Source organism: Orycteropus afer, unplaced genomic scaffold (genome assembly GCF_000298275.1).
Source record: "Orycteropus afer afer isolate SDZICR_OR568_19922 unplaced genomic scaffold, OryAfe1.0 scaffold00032, whole genome shotgun sequence".
In the NCBI taxonomy this organism is placed as follows: domain Eukaryota; kingdom Metazoa; phylum Chordata; class Mammalia; order Tubulidentata; family Orycteropodidae; genus Orycteropus; species Orycteropus afer.
In genome coordinates this window covers 4,469,136-4,487,653 of record NW_006921619.1, presented here as the reverse complement: position 1 = coordinate 4,487,653, position 18,518 = coordinate 4,469,136, and the positions used below count along the sequence as shown (strand labels likewise).

Here is an 18,518-nt window from a genome sequence, read left to right as displayed (position 1 = left end):
GGAAATGCATTCTCCTAAATTTCCCTATGAACTTAGAAAGCATTAGTGAATTAACAATATGGGTCACTGAGGGACCAAAATTCCTCACTATTCACATAAACTTTTCCCATGAAAAGCTTCAAATATAACTCTAATAAAAAAATAGAGTTTTCAAGGCAAAATTTTCAGCATAATTTACAGAAGAAGCAGATTTAAATAGAAGAATCAGTAACCAAGCTAATATTAAAAAATACACATAACTCAGAGTCCATTATCTCCCTTTTCTACTTTGATATTAAAACATGGTGGCCTCAGCAACAGGCTGAAATGCCAGCAGGAGTCCCAGAAGCACAAGGGGATAACCTACAGAGATGGAAAATGTCACCTTATTGACAAATTTTAACATGTTCAGATGCAAATTCAGGGTGGCCTGAGGGGTTCATATTAATGCTTTCTGTTTGTTTGCCATTGTAACTCTGAGTGGGTAGGAACTACTCCAGAGATTTCAGGAAGAAATTTTGCAGAGCTAGTGTGGCCACTGAAAGGGTAATCACACTAAATTTTAGGAAAGGAGTTGAAATGGCTCCCACAAAGTGCTACTACCCTTTAACAAGTAGATGAGTCCATTGTGGAGAGAGTCAAGATGCTCCTGTCGTTGGTATAGAAAGGATCCGATGCACTCCATGATCTAAAGCAACAATAAGAGAAAAGTTTGGCTCACAGGACCTATGTTTTAATTGAGAAAAAATTCACTCTGTACAACTTAGGATCAAAACATAATTTGAGTTTTAAATAATCACTGGGTGATTGATTTTAAGTGCTAAAGTGAAGTTCTTCATACTAGCATTTAATGCCCATTCTATTTATATTATACAAAAACTTGGGAAAAATAACACTCTGTTGTTGTTGTTATGTGCTGTCGAGTCGGACTCGACTCATAGCGACCCCTCCTTGGGTTGCCGAGGCAGTTTCACTGCGGAAGTAGATTGCCCCATCTTCCTTCCGAGGAGTGGCTGGTGGGTTTGAACCGCCAGCCTTCTGGTTAGCAGTCAAGTGCCTTAGGCACTACACTCTAGTCTTTATATAAAAATACTAATAAAAATTCAGACACTCATTAGCATTAAAACAATTTCTATCGGTGGTAAAGCATGAGACACTCCTAACATTTTAACAATTCAATAAGAAATAAATACATTATGAACGGTTATGCACATTCAGTTTCACTGAAAAGCAGCTAGGCTGTGTTTTGACATTACCGAAACAAAAAAAAAAATCCCACTTACCAAAAACTTTGGAATGAAAGTAGTAGTATGTTCATATTATTGGTTAGTTCTTTTCACTATAAACTCTATTCTAAAAATTTTAGCATAATTAGCTTCAATGGTTTATGAATTGGAACCAAAGACACTTCTGGGTCACTAGGGTTTTCAACAAATGATCCTCTCTTGGTCTGGAAAAGCTGACTATCATCAGAATGATAAGGTCATAAGCACTGCATTACATAATACTTTATTTGTAGCTGTATTAATTCAAGCTAAAGTAACCCCAGTTCAGAAAATAGCCTCTCATGCTTAAATTAGATTAAGCTATCTCAAAGGCAATTAGGATTACCCAGTCAAAGGTGGCTTTTCTTATGAGACTTAAAATAAGCACTTAATAAATACGTAGTATGTAACTTTTGCCAGGGTTTTCACTTTCCCTCAACTAGGCCCAATTCACCTTTATCATATAAAGCCTGCCGTTTTCTAGAGACTCTGAGTTTGTGTGTAGTTCAAGTTTAAATCAATCATTAAGTGTGCACAGCCATAATGAAGGTTGGACTCTAGAAATTTTACAAAGCTGGCAAAGAGGGTGACAAACAGGCAGCAATCACACCAGTGGTTTACTGGTTCTCTAATTTTGCTAGTTTCCAAAAAAGTTTGGACATTATCCCTTGCTTACCACTATCTCTCTAGCACCTAAAACTGTGCCTGGTACATAACAGGCACTCAGTATGCGTAAAACGAAAGAATGAAGTAAGAATATGAAAATTTCTTAAAGAGTAAGTATTTATGGGAGGAAGAGACACTCAGATACACACAACAAAACATAATACATACCAACACCTCAATTATCTAGAATGCAGTTTCCTCCCAAACTCTTAGTTTTCTCCCTTTTCCAACTATTGTTGAAAAAGAAGAATGTCGTTGGGTAAGATTTCCCTTCATTTTCAATCTTTTCAAAGCACATATGTTCATTCATGTTAAATATCATATTTGACAGAATATTAAGTATCTGAACTACATACATATTAATTATTAACCCATTTTACTTAAAAGATAATTCTGATTAGGATAAAGTTACTGTTGTTAAAATACACAGAGAAAATCTATCACTAAAGTACAGCTCTTTAGGGTACAACATGGCATATCATTTATATAGCACCATGATGCTACCTTTGCAATATGGCATATTCCTGTGACATCATTAAATAATAATAAAATATAAGTAGACTTTTTGTGCCTGGATGGTAACAGTTTAATCAGCAGAGAGATGTATGATAGAAAAGCACTAGCTGTATATCTCAAATGATGTCCATTACCTGTTGAGTTTAATATGTTAATGAAATAAATATCCAAGGGCTTCTACGTCTTATATTGTAGGTCTCAATGTTGCTCTCTCTCTCTTTTAAATTAGACATAAAATAGCAATGCAGTACAGCTGCTCCAAAGTTAAAATGGATTGTCAAATATATTTTACTAATTACACAAAAATACCTTCTATATGTTAAAATGACTTTTAAAGTTCAAATATGATGTTAATGGAGCTGTGGTAATTTTCATATAGCCCTTTCAAAAGCACCAAGTAGTTTTGCATATTGTTTTGATTTTATCCACTTGAAAAAAAAAATATCAATAGATCTCAAAAGATTTTTTAGATTATTCAGCAGAGGAAAAAGGGAGACAATAGTAACCAATAATATAACCTGAGATGTTTGACAAAATTGGAAAGGTATTTATAGTCTGTCAAATATGGTATTAATAACCAAGTTAAACATTTTATTAGGAAAATTAAAAATCTCAGAAAAGAATATGGTATAATTTTAAGTGAAAAGGAGTACAGGTAACAGCCACCTTCAAGAGAACATGCCCAAATGAATCCAATAAACCAAGTTGGGTTCAAAATAGGTAACGCAGCACACAAACGGCTACATGAAGAGTAACGGACGTGTACTACCTAAACCACTGATACCAAGAAAATGAAAATATTTTGTATAAAGCAGAAAAAAAATTGTGGCTCATTCAAAATTCTAGTTTTTCTTTTTTAACGTTAGTTTGGATGTATAATGTCATTAAAGATAATTTTTTATTGAAGCAGAAATTGAAAAATTTTTGCAGAAGTTTTAGAAGAGTGTCTTATTCTAACTTCCCCCTTGGCTCTGTGCGGTAAAGCTGTTTTAATAGGAAAAATAATATTATAAATTAAATCCTTCTGGAACTTCCTATGGGAAACCCTTTGGCCTGTGAACGTGACAGAGCTGCTTTCTTATAACGCATTTTATAATACTATCGTTTAAGTCAAAACACAGTCCCAATAAATTTAACTAATCATATGCGGAATGGAATTATTATAAAATGATACTGCAGAATTACGGAAGCAGCTTGATCCCATGTAATAAGAGTAAATAGGAGTAGAACCACAGACATTCTATTTACATAGGAATGCTATTTATAAATGCAGTATACCATAAAAACATGGCTATAGCTAAAGTTAGAACTGACAAGTTCACTAGTGAAAGTTATCTGAATTTATGATACAAGAATGGTATCATAGTCATCATTTTTCAAAACACCAAACTAACCAAATATTAACTTTTTTTTTTTTTAATTCAATAGATAAGAGTAGTGTCTCCTCCATCTTTTATTGTCTGCCTCTGGAGTATTTCCCAACCTTTTCTCACCCATTTTCACACAGAAAATGATACATTCGGATGGCACACTGGGGACAGTGTGAATCATTATCTATCCTTGCCCATCTCTATATAGCCCCGTCACGTGCCCCAGTGCAATGGTGCCTAGATTTCATGAACATGATACCATTCACATAAAGAACACCAAAGTGTAGGAAAAGTTATTTCTGTCCCCAAATATCCCCGAAGTGATGATATACCTCTTGGGGAAATGTATGAACAAATGAATCCATTTCAGTTTTAAATAAATTTTAAATGACAGTCTACTTTTCAATGATAGTTTTGTTATGATCCACTAAAGCAGACCTGTGATAGACCTAATCCAAGAAATAGATTTGGGAGGAAGCAAAAATGCTAAGATTCTTCTAACCTACAACTGAAAGAGCCTGTTATAAGCTATAAACTTTTAAGGAGACTATAACTACCAAACAACAGAAATTTAAAAATCACAACTCATTTCAAAACCTTGTGACAGAGATAAAGAAGGGTCTAGAGGGCCAAAATACAGCCTTTTGTATTTATAAATACCTCAACAGCCCAGATGACTGACTAGAAAATATATATGAAGAGTAAGAAAAGCAAAGTTTCTGACTTCACTAGTATGTGTAGATTATTTCATAAAGAAAAAACAAACAAACAAACAAATAAACAAATCCCACAAACGCTGCAAGAAAGAGAACAGTAGTATAGATATAATTAAAAAAAGAGTTATACAAAACAAGAAAGCGTACCATACACACATTCCTATTCATCACACTGTAGAAAGATCGTAAAACAAAACTTTTTGTTCATTAGATGAAAAGTCTCTTGAAGGGTGCTTTCTTTTCCTTTTAGAGTGGAAGAATCCCCTACCCCAAAGCCACAAAGTGAAATCTACCATCACAGAATGTTAATAAGTAGTACACTTCCTGCTTCAGTTGGTAAAACCAGCTGCTGGTTTGTTAGGAATCTAGAGTTGCGAGTTCATCTTGTTCCGGTTTATAGGACACTCATCTGCAGCAAAGGCTACTTAGAGAAATTTCACACCTGCTGATGTGGGCTGGACTACATCTTCCTATTAGTCGTTCCAGCATTCTTCCAACAGATGAGCACGCTGTTTCTCCTTCTGAGAAACAACACATGGAGTCCAAGCACTTGATACTTGAATTTGTTTCAGTAAGCTGGAGAAGATGAAGCAGAAAAAATCAGTATGCATAGATTTGGACTTCCAAAAAGCATTTTAAAGAAATTACAACAGCCACTTTAAAACCAAAAGTATGTATATAAATATGTAGATATATGATGTTTTTCTATAGTATGGAAATTTATGGAAGGTTTTGACTTAATAATCATACACAAATGTCTGAAACTCATTGTGTGCAGAACTAGACGTCTATGAAGTAATTGTATAGAAATAAGTAGCTGGATAATATTTAAATCTGCAAAGGTTTAGGATTATAATAGCTTATTTTAATAAATTTATTATGGTAAAAAATGATTTACATCAACCACTCAGAAACTTGATGAGCTCTAATTTTTCCTTAAGTTTTTGTTTAGATGAAATGCTCATAGAATTTCAGTTTAAAATGTCTAGCAATTGAGAAAACTAGAGTGGAAACTATTTCAAAGACTGAGAAATAACCACGAGGCAGGACCTAACCCTTATCTTCAATAAAAATAACAATCGCAATGACAACAGTAGCAAACACTTAGTGTTTACTGTGTCAGGTTCTCAGCCCTCTGCATATACCCATTCCATAATTATCTTTGAAAAAAATATAATTTACTTTAAATTGTGAAATGACCATCAAATGCCAATCATGACCATAATTAGCTCATCTTTTAAAAAATTAACTGATGGTACATGGATTACAATGTATTAAACATGTAAATAAGTAGTACTATTACGATTTAAAATTGAATTACTTTCTGCAAGTATACAAGATTTAAATCAATTTATGCATAAATAACTCAGAAAGATAACTTACATGCATACTACTGATTATTTTAATCATGTTAAGATGAGGGGGGTGAAATGGTATGACCACGTAGTGCAATGAATCCCAACCCTGGTTTTGCCACAGTCCGGGGTGCTCCTAAATTTTCCAAAAGTTGTTAAACAAACTTACTTCAATTCCTTTATATATTTAATTTACTGCATAACCAATCTTTCAAAGGTATAGAGGAAGGAGAACAACAAAAATAAATCCATTGATATGCTGCAATTCCACAAAGGTTGGGAATCACTATGTATAGAGTGTAGGTATGGCAACAGAGGACATTCGTGGAGACGCTCACAATGGACAGAAGAGACAGATGTGGTAGAATGTTAATACTGTGGCATTCTGGACCTCAGCAACTGGCGAGGTGCTAGCAAAAATTCCTGTTCAGAGCGATCCTGCCAAACACTGAGCAGTGTAAGACAGAACATCGTTCCTGTTTAGAACTACCTGACTGCACCATTGTCCCAGGATCTGCCCAGCACTGAGAAAGAGCCAACCTCCTCTTGTTCTTTCACTAAATCACCCTTGGTTTAGTGCTGTCAGAGCACTGTTTTTCAAAGTGTATAACTGTGAGATGTTTACAGGCATTTCATGAAAAAAAAAGTAAGAAAGGTTCTGTGGACAATTAAATTTGGGAAACACGAGTTCAACTAAGTTCTAAAAAAGACTTTTTGAGTCAAGGATAGTCATTAAGTCAGGATGCATGGTCAGTCTCATGGGGTGGGGGAGGGAGCTAGAAATATCACAAACATTAATCAATGCCAGAAGGAACATTAGTATTCAGAGAAATAGTTAGGGAATTGCTAGTTTAGGTAGCAGGACTTCATCCATTTTCCATTTTCTCCTTGGGTCCCTTGGCTTCAGCATCTCCCAATCTCAAAATCACTCTCTGTAGGACCTAGGACTCTCACACTCCCATACTCACAGGATAACATACAACAACACTTCAAGAAGACTTGTTGTTGTTGTTGTTGTTATGTGCCGTCGAGTTAAACCCGACTCATAGCGACCCCTCCTTGGGTTTCCGAGGCAGTATCACTACGGAAGTAGGATTGCCCAACCTTCCTTCCGAGTAGTGGCTGGTGGGTTTGAACCGCCAGCCGTCTGGTTAGCAGGCAAGTGTCTTAGCCGAGGCCCTTTATAATCTGACTTCAGAGTGCCTTTCCTGCTCTACTTCCCAATGCTCCTGTGCAGTCTCCACACCAGCCAGCCGGGCAGTGTTTCCTGGCTGTGGGCACATGTCAAGGACCATCACCAATCTGAGTCAGAACGCTGACTTTTACACCAAGGTTTAGCTTAAAGCCATCATCTCCATGAAACCGTTCTCACTTTCCTAACTATGAATGATGTCTTTCTCTCTGGATTCCATTTCACTATTTGTTTGAATCACTTAAATGGCACAAGCACTTAAATTTAAATCAATTTATATTTACTGAGCAAGACACTGTGCCAGTGCCTATAAGGAACAGCGATCCTGCCTTCAATCTAGTGAGGTAAGGGTAAAGAAAAGGTACAGATAGAACCAGCAGTTATATTTACAGAGTGCTTGCTACGTATGTGTCAGTTACTCCTCATGAAAGATGACTGTCTCCTGTTTGCCTTATTTAAAACTTTTAACAATCCTTTGGAGCAGGCAGCACAATCATCCCCATTTTACAGATGAGAAAACAGAGAGGTTAAGGATTTGTTCAAGGTCACCCAGCTGGGGATTGAGCCTTGGCTTCTTTGTTTCCAGAGCCCAAAGCTCTTTACCATGCTACTACACTGCCTCCTTATAATTATGGTAATGAGGCCAACTACAAATATCAGGAGAGGAAGAAAAGCTCAAAATCAGCTGTTGGTGGTGGTACTGGTGAGGCATAAAAGACATAATGAAAAAGATGGCATTTAAAATACATCTTGAAGGATGACTGGGATTTCAATAGCTAGAGATGGGGGAGAGAGGGCACTCTAGGCTGAGAGAAGAGAATGTGTCAATAAATGTGTGAGGGCAGAAAAGTACTGTGTGTATTTAGCAGAAGTTCAGCCTCAGAGTAAGAGGGAAGTCATTACTCCTGTCCCCTTGCAAAAAAACCAGTGTGACTCATGGTGTGAGCTATGGATCAGAGCCGGTCTACAAAGACACTGTTACTAGTTCCTGAGACGGTAACTATTTCTCATCTGTAAGGGTAACAGTTTAGAAATTTTTATGGCAATTTTGACAGAATACTTTTATAACTGTTGAATCTAATAATAATTGAAACTTATGGCTTATTTTGTAAGTCTTTTAAATTTCATTTTTCAAGTGATTAATTTTTATTTTATGTTATACAGATCCTGGTCTGTGATGGACTGGAAATTAAAAACAAAACAAGAAAACAAACAAACTGGTCTTTTACCCTACTTAGTTTGTAGACCACTCAACTAGTTCAGAAACTTGAGGGAGAAGCAAGGACCTTGTCTGGTACTTGTTAGATTAATAAAATGTGCTTTGCCCATAAGGTGGTATTGAACCATTTGACAGTAATTCACTGAAGATGACACCTGAAAGGTCAGAAGCCTTTGAGTGTCTAAATCTGTTTAGAACACATTGTTGTTGTTGTTGTTATGTGCCGTCAAGTCAGACCCGACTCACAGCAACCCCTCCTTGGGTTTCCGAGGCAGTATCACTACGGAAGTAGATTGCCCAACCTTCCTTCCGAGGAGTGGCTGGTGAGTTTGAACCGCCAGCCTTCTGGTTATTAGTCAAGTGCCTTAGGCACTTATGCTACCAGAGCTCCCTTTAGAACACTGCTGGCGTCTAAATCTGACCTTGCTTTGCAGTCATCATCCTTCACTCTGAGATCCAAGGCCAGGTATTAAATATGGGCAACCCAAAACAGAATGAACACCTAGAAAACTCAAAAATATAAAGAAATGACTTCTTCAGTTGATCTTTTAAACCAAACAAAATGTTTGGTTTCTCTAAAGAGAAAAACCCCAGCTGCTTTGGAAATGCTGGTTTAACTGTGTCTCTGGAAAGCTATCTAAAGAAAATGCTACACTGTTCTCCAGCAAACCCGTAAGCTTTACTACTTCCCATGCCCACACCTTTGATCTCATATTCAGAACTGGGTGCCTGGCCAGCATGCTTGAAGCTATAGCTGCAGGATCACACACACACACACACAAACAAACCAAACTCACCGCTGTGGAGTCGAATCCGACTCACAGCGACCCCTCCTTGGGTTTCCGAGGCAGTGTCACTATGGAAGTAGATTGCCCAGCCTGCTGGGTGGAAAATTTAGAGCTCATTTTGTTCAAAGTTAGAGGGGGATCATTACTTTACAAAACAAAACTACTTTTACATACTAGAAGGGAGCCATGGTGGTGCACTGGTTAAGGGCTTGCTGCTAACCGAAAAGTCAGCAGTTTGAAGCCGGCAGGCACAACATGGAAGAAAGATATGGTGGTCTGCTTCCATAAGGATTACGGCCTTGGAAAAGGGTTGCTATGAGTCAAAATTGACTTGATAGCAGTGGGTTTACAAATACTAGGAAGAAAGCAAAGCAAAGTAGTAGAGGTAAGTTCCTATCTGTGGCAACAATAAGTAACTTAATTTATCAATGTCTTAATTAATTGGTAAGTCTCCTCACTCTTCACCATATTTGCCTCCCAGGAAAAACCAATTGAGAACTAGAAGCAAGAAGATTATTCAAATTCAACTTAACCAAGTATGGCTAATAAAAAAAAGTTTATCTTCACAGAACTTGCCTCTTGAAATAAATTCCGGCTCACTGTTCTTACTGTGACTATTTTCACATACAAGATAGTAAACATTTAGAAGTTTCTCGTCTTGCTTTTACAAAATAGCTTCTTTAATCGATGAAAACTGTCTTACATTTAATCTGACATTTTTTAGTCACTTTTATAGAATCTTATTCTATCAAAGTAAAGTTTTTTGAGTTAGATAAGAATTGTCAAACTATTAACCTTTAGGTCTTTGGTGGGCATTTCTGATAGCCTTCAAAGTATATGGAAAGAAGCTTTAAAGTATAGTTATGGGTGTATGTGGCTATGTGTTGTGGTACTGTGTTTGACGAAGTGTATTTCTAATGGGAAACCAAAAGCCATCAATTATTACTGATTTCCAGACTTGGTAAGAATCACAAAACCCCTAAAACAAGTAATAGCTCATCATTCAGAATGGCAATGAGATGGCTGTTCAGTGTCGGCACCACAAGCGCATACTCACTGCTATGGCCTCCGTTGCCTGTCCCTTCTCACCCACAAGTAAAATAAACAGCAAGCTAGTGAGCTCTCCTTGGGTTTCCAAGGCAGTTATCTCTTCGGAAGTAGACTGACCAGTTTTCCTTCTGAGGAGGGGCTGGTGGGTTTGAACCACCAGCCTTCTGGTTAGCAGTCACATGTCTTAGGCACTACACCACCAGAGCTCCCAAAAAGGTAGTTATAAATATTTATATACTTCCTTACAGTCTTTTAGGGATTTCTAGAAAGGGGGATATTTCTGTATGGGTTGACTGAAGTAACTATGACAATGAGTACACAATAAGAATTGATTTGTTAGGAAAGCTCATTTTGATTATTTGACTTATTCCTTCTTCAAATAAGACTGATGGCCTCTTTATTTTAATGATGGGTTTAATTCTCTTTGTTACATAAAGAACAATGATAATTAAAAAAAAAAAAAAAAAAAAAAAGACAAAAAACCTAGGCCTGTGTTGTTCAGAGAAGAGTATTTATTCTGTGAAATTTTTTCTATGAAAAATGACAAAACCCCAATTTCTATGGAGAGGGAAAATCCCAATAACACTAAATTAATGAACAATGTTATGGCATGGCTGATGTTAAGAATTCAATGTCATAAGTAGCAGTTCACTCACTGCAGGTCATGGATAACTGGTAGAAATAACTGTCAATATTTTTCTTCATTTTTTTCAACCTTCAGATGAAAAAGTTGCTCAATAAATCAGCATAGATTTGAAAGTAACATTAGTTTTGTAAAAAGTCAGGCATCTATTTGCTTACAGAATTTTCCTCATTTGAAAATTGTACAGCTTTCAGGGGCAAACAACTGAATGAAAGTCTTTAATGGTTTTCTGTTCCTTTTGTAGCTCACTGTTTCACGTCTGAAGCGAGGCAGTGGTGCAAGTATCTTTATTACAGAAGGAGAGGAAGGTAACTTGCAATTGATTGAAATTGTTAACCATATTTCGTGTAGATACTAGAGGCAAGGTGCAGGTCTAAGGCTTATGCACCTCAATCCAGGATCAGAAAGGTCTGGAGTCCCAGCTCTCTACTGGCACCCCTGTAGGACTAGGTACAGCTGGAAAGAGGGCAGCCGGAGCAGGGCTCAAAAAGTCAGAGCCAAAGAAATGACAGCAAAACAGAGGCCTGTGTAGTAGTTAACAATAAAAGGAAACAACTAGGGAAGAGACCCTAATATGACAATTTTTAGGGATTAGCTTAACCCTTTGCCTGCTTTGGCAAGGCTGACCAAATTCTGATTAGACACACAACTGCCACTTCAAAACAGAAAAACTAGAAGAGGATTATTATGCAGCACTTGTTATTTTTTTAGGTTGGGCAATCCTACTTCCGTAGTGATACTGCCTTGGAAACCCAAGGAGGGGTCGCTATGAGTCGGGGCCGACTCGACGGCACATAACAACAACAACAACAACAACATTATTTTTTTAAATAAGGAGCACTGGTATTGTAACAGTTAAATGCTTGGCTGCTAATTGAAAGGTTTGAACCTACTCAGAGGTTTCTGGAAGAAAGCCCTGGCAATCTGTTCCCATACAGGTTACAGCCTAGGAAACCCAATGGGGCAGTTCCACTCCGTCACGTGGAGTTACTATGAGCTAAAAGCAACTTGATGGCACCCAATAACTTTTTTTGGAAGTGATTTTTATCTTAAAATAGGTGCCAGAGGCAGAAGGATATGAAAGAAAAAGTCAAGATATGTTTCATTCAATGTTTATTCAGTGATAAAAACAAAAAATTGCAGAGGAGGGTAATATCCCTAGGCAATTTTACTAAAATCATACTTATGGTTTGAGGGCTTTTTGTTTATAGGAAGAGAGGCCAAACATCACAATGTATAAGGAAGAAGATTTACTTATGATCCTTTTACAGAAGTAACCCTAACCAGGCTCTTGTGATTTAACAGGAGCATTCTAAGAACCCAATTCTTAATGGCATTTATGGTGTAATGGATATATTCGAGCAAAGCAGCACCAGATCCATGTCATATGAAATGTCCACCTGAACTTGAGTCACTGGGGAACTTTTCTCACAGAGGACATCATTTCATAATTTTAGTATAATCAGGTCCCAAAAGTGGATTATTTGTTTTGTGGATTATCCAGGCCAGCTTTAAATAATTAGTTAAATATCCCGGTCAGCTTTCTCTCTTTACCCAGAACACTTTTCAAACTTTTTTTTCCTTACTGCCCAATTAGGACATAATTTTTTTTAAAAAAGCTAAACATGTTTCTCCACATATCTAAGCAAAATACAAGGTAAAATATGTTGTAAAGATAATCACATGAAACATTTCAAAACAAAATACAAGTGCAGAATACTTTTGAAATTATTTTCAATTATTAATAATAGTTGAGTGTTGATTAATTCATCAACATTCTCCATTTAGGGCAAGTCCCTAAAGGAATGTAATTTTCAAAATATGTCTTACAAAACAATTCAGATTCTTCAAATTATTATACCTGTGCCATAGTCTAATTTATAGTTCAGTTAAATGATTTGTAATCTTCAATCAGCTTTGTTTTAAAGTTTCATCACTTGGAAGAGTTTATCCCAGATGAGACAATGCCTTCTTTTTGGCCAGTAATTACAATATACAAAATGGTAAATAGTCCAAGTATGACAGTGCTAGGAATTTTTATCCTCTACAAATACTACTAATCAAAATGTTCTACATATCCCAATTAGGTATATAAGTCACTGTTAGGGTTTATTCCTCAAGAGGGGAGTGAATCAAGTACTCATCGATTTGTCTTTTTTTTTTTTTTAAAAATAACAAAGACACAACTATGAATGTTTGTAAAAAGTAAGAACTGGGAGTTGACAGAAAATTGATTAGTACCAATTCTAAGCACTCATTCACTTCATCATGCAACTCAAGAGGAAGATTTAGATAAGTAATTCAGACTGTCTACACTGAGGTATGTCAAACGATACACAACTACAACTTTAAGGAGGAAAAACTGATTTCAGAAATAAGAGAAATAGTGTGGCGCATCTTCAAAAGGAGATGTGAAAAGGTATAATAATTTCCTAAATATAAAATAATAGATTGTGAGAATACTTTTCTAGGTGAGAATTTGAGGTAAAGTGTGATTTACCACTATAACTCCACAAGAAGATTAATAAAATATTCAAGGATGGGACATATAAATATGTGAAGATCACACAAAAGGAAAACAACTAAAGCAAAACAACATATGGGAAACAGTGACGGAATTAGTAAAGTAAAAACGGAATGTCAGGTCAGTTCTCCCATGGCATGCCCCCAGGATGAGAACTTAGCAGATGAGTCCCCGGGAAGGTTCAGCGCGGTACTACCTAGTGCACGCAAGAACTGTCCTGCTGCCTGCGAGCTTCAGCTAGCAGGTGCCTACTGTCCTCCCCTCTGTGCTTGCTTTCAGCAAATTCATATGCTGAGCTGACTGAACCCTTATCTTCTTCCATCTGGAAGGACAGAAAAGCAACAAGTCTCATATTTCAGAATGACACTCTCACCATATTGAGGGTTAGAATCAAAACAGCAAGTTGGGTACCACAATCTGTGAGGCAAAATGAATGTTCACACAACAGCACACTTACTGTCACAAAAAAAGAGCTAACAGCTCTTCTTAAGGGAAACACAACAAAGCATACAATACAGCCATGACTTTCCAGTGCACAAAGCTGCTACTAAATATACAGTATAGCTAAGTTAAAACCAGGTTTCCTTCAACAAAATTCCATTTCTATTAAATAAATTCATTGGCACTAAGATTTAAGGTTCTTATTGTAAGGGTATGTCCAATTTCTCATCTCATGCTTCCTTTCCAGAAGACATCTCTACTCTAACCGGGCTTCAGCGGAGTAGAAAGGTCACATAACAAATGTCATAGGACACCAGGGGAAGGGGCTGGACTTGATTATTTTGTTAACAAATAAACTTAATCCTTAATTTGAGGTTACTTTAAAATTTACACAAACTTCCATTCTTTATTTGTATTAGAAACCTCCTAAGGAAATTTAAGAATGTGCCCATAGACATCCTTATTTTAACCTTTTTTAAATCATGAGAAAATGTCATCACTGAATTAATAAATTTTGCCTCATTTCTGTCTTTTTCCCATCTTAGGTCTGATCAATAGTTACTTTTACAAAAAGAATGTTATGGTAAATTTTCTATCTGCATAAAAAATAAAATGGTAGAATTCCTTAGTTTCCAGAGTACAGAGATTTATGTGAAGATAGTTTAATTATTGTAGCATAGCCTATAATCTCAAAACAAACAAACTCACTGCCATCGAGTTGATTCCAACTCATAGCAACCCCTCCTTCAGGTTTCTGAGGCGGTCTATCTTTACGGCAGTAGATCGCCCAGTCTTCCTTCCGTGGAGTGGCTGATAGGTTTGAACACTTAAATGAGCTTTCATTTATTCAAAAGAAAACTGGTAACAGCTGTACGTTAATGGTCTTAAGAAGTACAAACCTGATTAAAGATTCAAAAGCTCTGAAAGATATCTGATGTCTGTAGTTTTCTTCTTCGTAACAACGGTAAGCAGTTAAAGTACCATTGATCACATCCAGGAATACTGTTTAATGTGGTTTAGAAACAAGTGCATTCAAAATTCACAGGACACATCAGCAGACAGATATATGTGGATACTTGTTCTCCATGCGACTATGAGCAAATGCCACCCAGTGGGTCATTGTTCCTTTGAGACACTGTTATTTCTGCCTGGCCTTTAGTTGAGCATGATATTTCTTTTTGTTTTTCTTTGTTGCTGACAGTAAGGAGACCAAGGTCTGTACAATGATTCATTTAATAGATGAAGAGCCTGGGGGCTCCAAGAAGTGAACTGATTTAGTTAGGAGATAGAATAGTACCAATGCTGGTGCCGGCATGCAGGCCTCCTGCTCTCAGATTGGAGTTCTCTTCCCTTATTAGCCACCTCACTGGAGAATAGCTCGCAGCGAAGTCTACCTGACCAACGTATTCTGCTTTCAAAGTGTTCTTTCACAGATGAATATTAAGTTTCCTACTTCATTACAGTATTATGGAACCTGGGATCTTTACGATTTATGATCTTCTTTTCCCATCCTCTTTTACTCTAGTATTACACAAAAAAATGTGGCTTGATTTAAGCCAACATATGTAAAAAATGTGATTTCATAAAAATATTACGATTATTCTCCATGCGAAAGTTATGGTCACTTGACAAAAGGGTTTGCCAGAGTGTTATTTTACATGATGAGCTCTCCTACTGACTTAAACAAGTAGATGTTCAAAAAATATGATACTCACTGTTTTGAGAAAGTTACCTACCTATAAAATGTGATAGACATTTGGCTCAACCAAAGGTGAAGATAAATCTTCAAGTTTATTTTGACTTTAGTTTGTGTGTTAAATGAAATTTAGCTACCACTCAAAGATCCTTTTGTATATTAATCTATAATTAGACCTTTGTGATTCAATGTAGAACAAACTAAAAACCTTAAAGCTTAACGATGATGATAAAACATTGTTTGAAAGGTTTGTAAAACTTTAAAATATCTTGAAATTATGAACTTGGAGTTACGTAAGAGGTTATGTAAGCAGTGCTCTGTCAAAGCCATTCATTTCATCAAGTGAATGTAGACAGATTAGAAACCGTAGAATAGAAAACAATTTTGAAAAAATATACTTGGTAAGAATCTACAAATCACTGACAGAGCAAGAAATGGAAGTGTGCCAAAAGGAAAAAAAAAATATTTTGGTCACAATATTTTTTCCCTCCAAACCAGATTGGAGTTAAATTTAGCATATAGTTTTGGTGTCTTAGTATCAAAAGTTGTAGGATCTAAGCTTTCATTTCCTTCCATCAAAAGACATCTCTAGACTACTAGTTTCTTTCTTTCTTTTTTGGTAGAAACTGACAGAATGGTTTTGTCTGTGGAGATAAAAGTATATACAAGACATACAAAATATATTCAATTTATAGATGCACTAAACAGTAGCATGGATATGAGTGTGACAGCAGCCATTATAATGTACAAACACGCACATGTATTTATAACAAACGTTAAGGCAAGATAAAACATGGGCAACTCTCACTTCCAAGTAACTACAACTTAAAACTTAAATTTTATTATGAATTTCTGTAGCTTTAGTTATTCAACATGCAAGAGCATTCTTATTTAAGAATGAATAATATGACAAGCAGAAGCATCAGAATTGTGCTAGAAAAGGTAGGTAAAGTGTAAAAAATACATATAACAAGGTACAGATCTCTGTCCTGTTATCATGCTGAATTTTTATGAATTTTCTTCTCAAAGAAGAAATGAATATATTTTTTAAGTTTTAACATATATATTAATAAAGGTCAAATTAGTCAGGGACAGAGTTGTCCCACTGTTATTCATGCCTCTGCCCATCGTTTTTAATACTGTTTAATTGACCTTTAGCATGCAGAAAAGTTAATGAGGTTCTATTCCTCCTACTCTACCTAAGTTTGCTCAGCTGATTCCTTGCCCTCGACAATGGCTGCAGTGCGATGAACTCGTCACTTAAAGCAACTGTGTTGGAGTACATCTATAAGTGGACAGAAAGGGGATGGGACATACAACAAGTCAGTGAGCTGTATTCATCACCTAAGAGACAGACATAGGACAAGCTTTGTAAAGACTTCTGTTCCTACAACAGAAATATCGTACATGGTACACATACATGACTGACATTTGTAGAGTTGCTGGCTTTGCCATCAAAGGAATTTATTCTTCACTCTTAACACCACACCACATTGTTATTCTGGTAAAAAATAAACCTCAGAAAAAATGCTGATATGATTTTTCTTGCTACTTTTGGTAAACAATGAAGTAGCCAACAACTTTCTATTTCTCCATCATTGGAAATCAGAGGTGATGATGTAATACTGGAAAAATGATGATTATTGCCTACAGCAAAGAAACAATGTCACACATAGGATTTGATTGACCATATACTGTTTTGGTAAAAATAAAACAACAGTTAGAAGATCCTTGAATGGAGAATTCCTTCTTGGAGTAAACAACACTAGAACATCTACTCAAGTCATTTGAAAATGAATTCAGTGAGGCAAAGAAGGAAATTAAACTGGCTTTGACATATACATAATGAATTTGTTATATATTTCATTTTTAATCAACTTTAGCATATGATAAAAGAACAAAAAAATATATAAAGCACTTTTAACATTTTTCTTGACTAAGGGTCCACCTTAAGGCCCCAAGTATTTCCTATATAATTCTTTAAAAAGAGGTTATAGAAAATAAGAAACAATTTCATTTTTTCAGATCATTAAGAAATCTCTATGAAATATACCATACATTTGTACATGCCTAATGTAGAGTTTCTAAGTATAAATTAAATAAACCTGATTAGTTACGTTTACAAATAAGTTTTTAAAGTGATGTTATTCATATATTTTGGTGAAATATAACTTTAAATAGATCATGAAGGGGAGACAAATGCACTCTCCGTAACGGACTAGAAAAAGTATGACAGACAATGTACTATAAATAGTACTCTTACTATAAATATTTATCTCTGAAGAGTAGAAATAATAAGATAGGCAAGCCTTTCTAATATATATGTTTGTATGACTATATGCTGCACAGGTAGACATAGGGGCTGTGGTGGCATAGTAGTTAAAGCATTTGGCTGCTAACCAAAAAGGGGTTCCTGCTCTGCAGGAGAAAGATGGAGCAGTCTGCTTCTGCAAAACATTTACAGCCTTGGAAACTCTATGGGGCAGTGGGTTTGGTTTGGTTAGGCAGACAGCGCATACAAGCAGTTCTTAGATTATGAATGTCTGATTTACAGACAACTCCTACCTGCCCTTTAATGCAGGGCTTAGAACTGGTTCTGTCATGACTGACGAAGGTAAACAGGAATAGACCAGAAGTTTTACAATTTGATTGATACATCCTGGTAACCAGAATGGGAAAAATAACAAATCAAAGACCTAGAATGGGAGACCCAAAAGAGGCTTAGTAAGCCATTTCAGGAGGCTGATGCATGCGTTTTGGTTGGTTTACTGGCAGGACTGTGGAGAGCCACACACATTCAAAGCAGCATAGTAGGCCACCATCTTTGAGAGGGGTACCACAATCTTTGAAGCCTTCTTTTAATGTTATGTAAATTTGTTCTCAGTTTGAAACAACTGAACCAGTCCCTACTAGCAACAAATATTCATCACAATCACCTTCATGTGCTGCACATGCAGCTTTTAAATCACTGAATAGGCTTTGAGTTTTTTCTTGCACTAAAGTAAGGGGAGCTCTGGTAGCATAGTGGCTAAAGCACTTGACTGCTAACCAGAAGGCTGGCGGTTCAAACCCACCAGCCACTCCTCGGAAGGAAGGTT

At 36.3% G+C, this 18,518-nt stretch overlaps 1 protein-coding gene across 1 annotated transcript in view; it reads right to left on the bottom strand.

Moving 5' to 3' along the window:
- Positions 1-585: 585 nt before the first annotated feature.
- ATP11B (ATPase phospholipid transporting 11B (putative)) overlaps positions 586-18,518 on the bottom strand; it is a 124,583-nt gene continuing 106,650 nt past the window's right edge. Inside the window, exons 29-30 of the mRNA XM_042780284.1 lie at positions 4,955-5,088; positions 586-667 (exon numbers count right to left, since the gene is read on the bottom strand). Coding sequence (XP_042636218.1) covers positions 586-667; positions 4,955-5,088 — 216 coding nt within the window. The remainder of the gene's footprint in view (positions 668-4,954; positions 5,089-18,518) is intronic.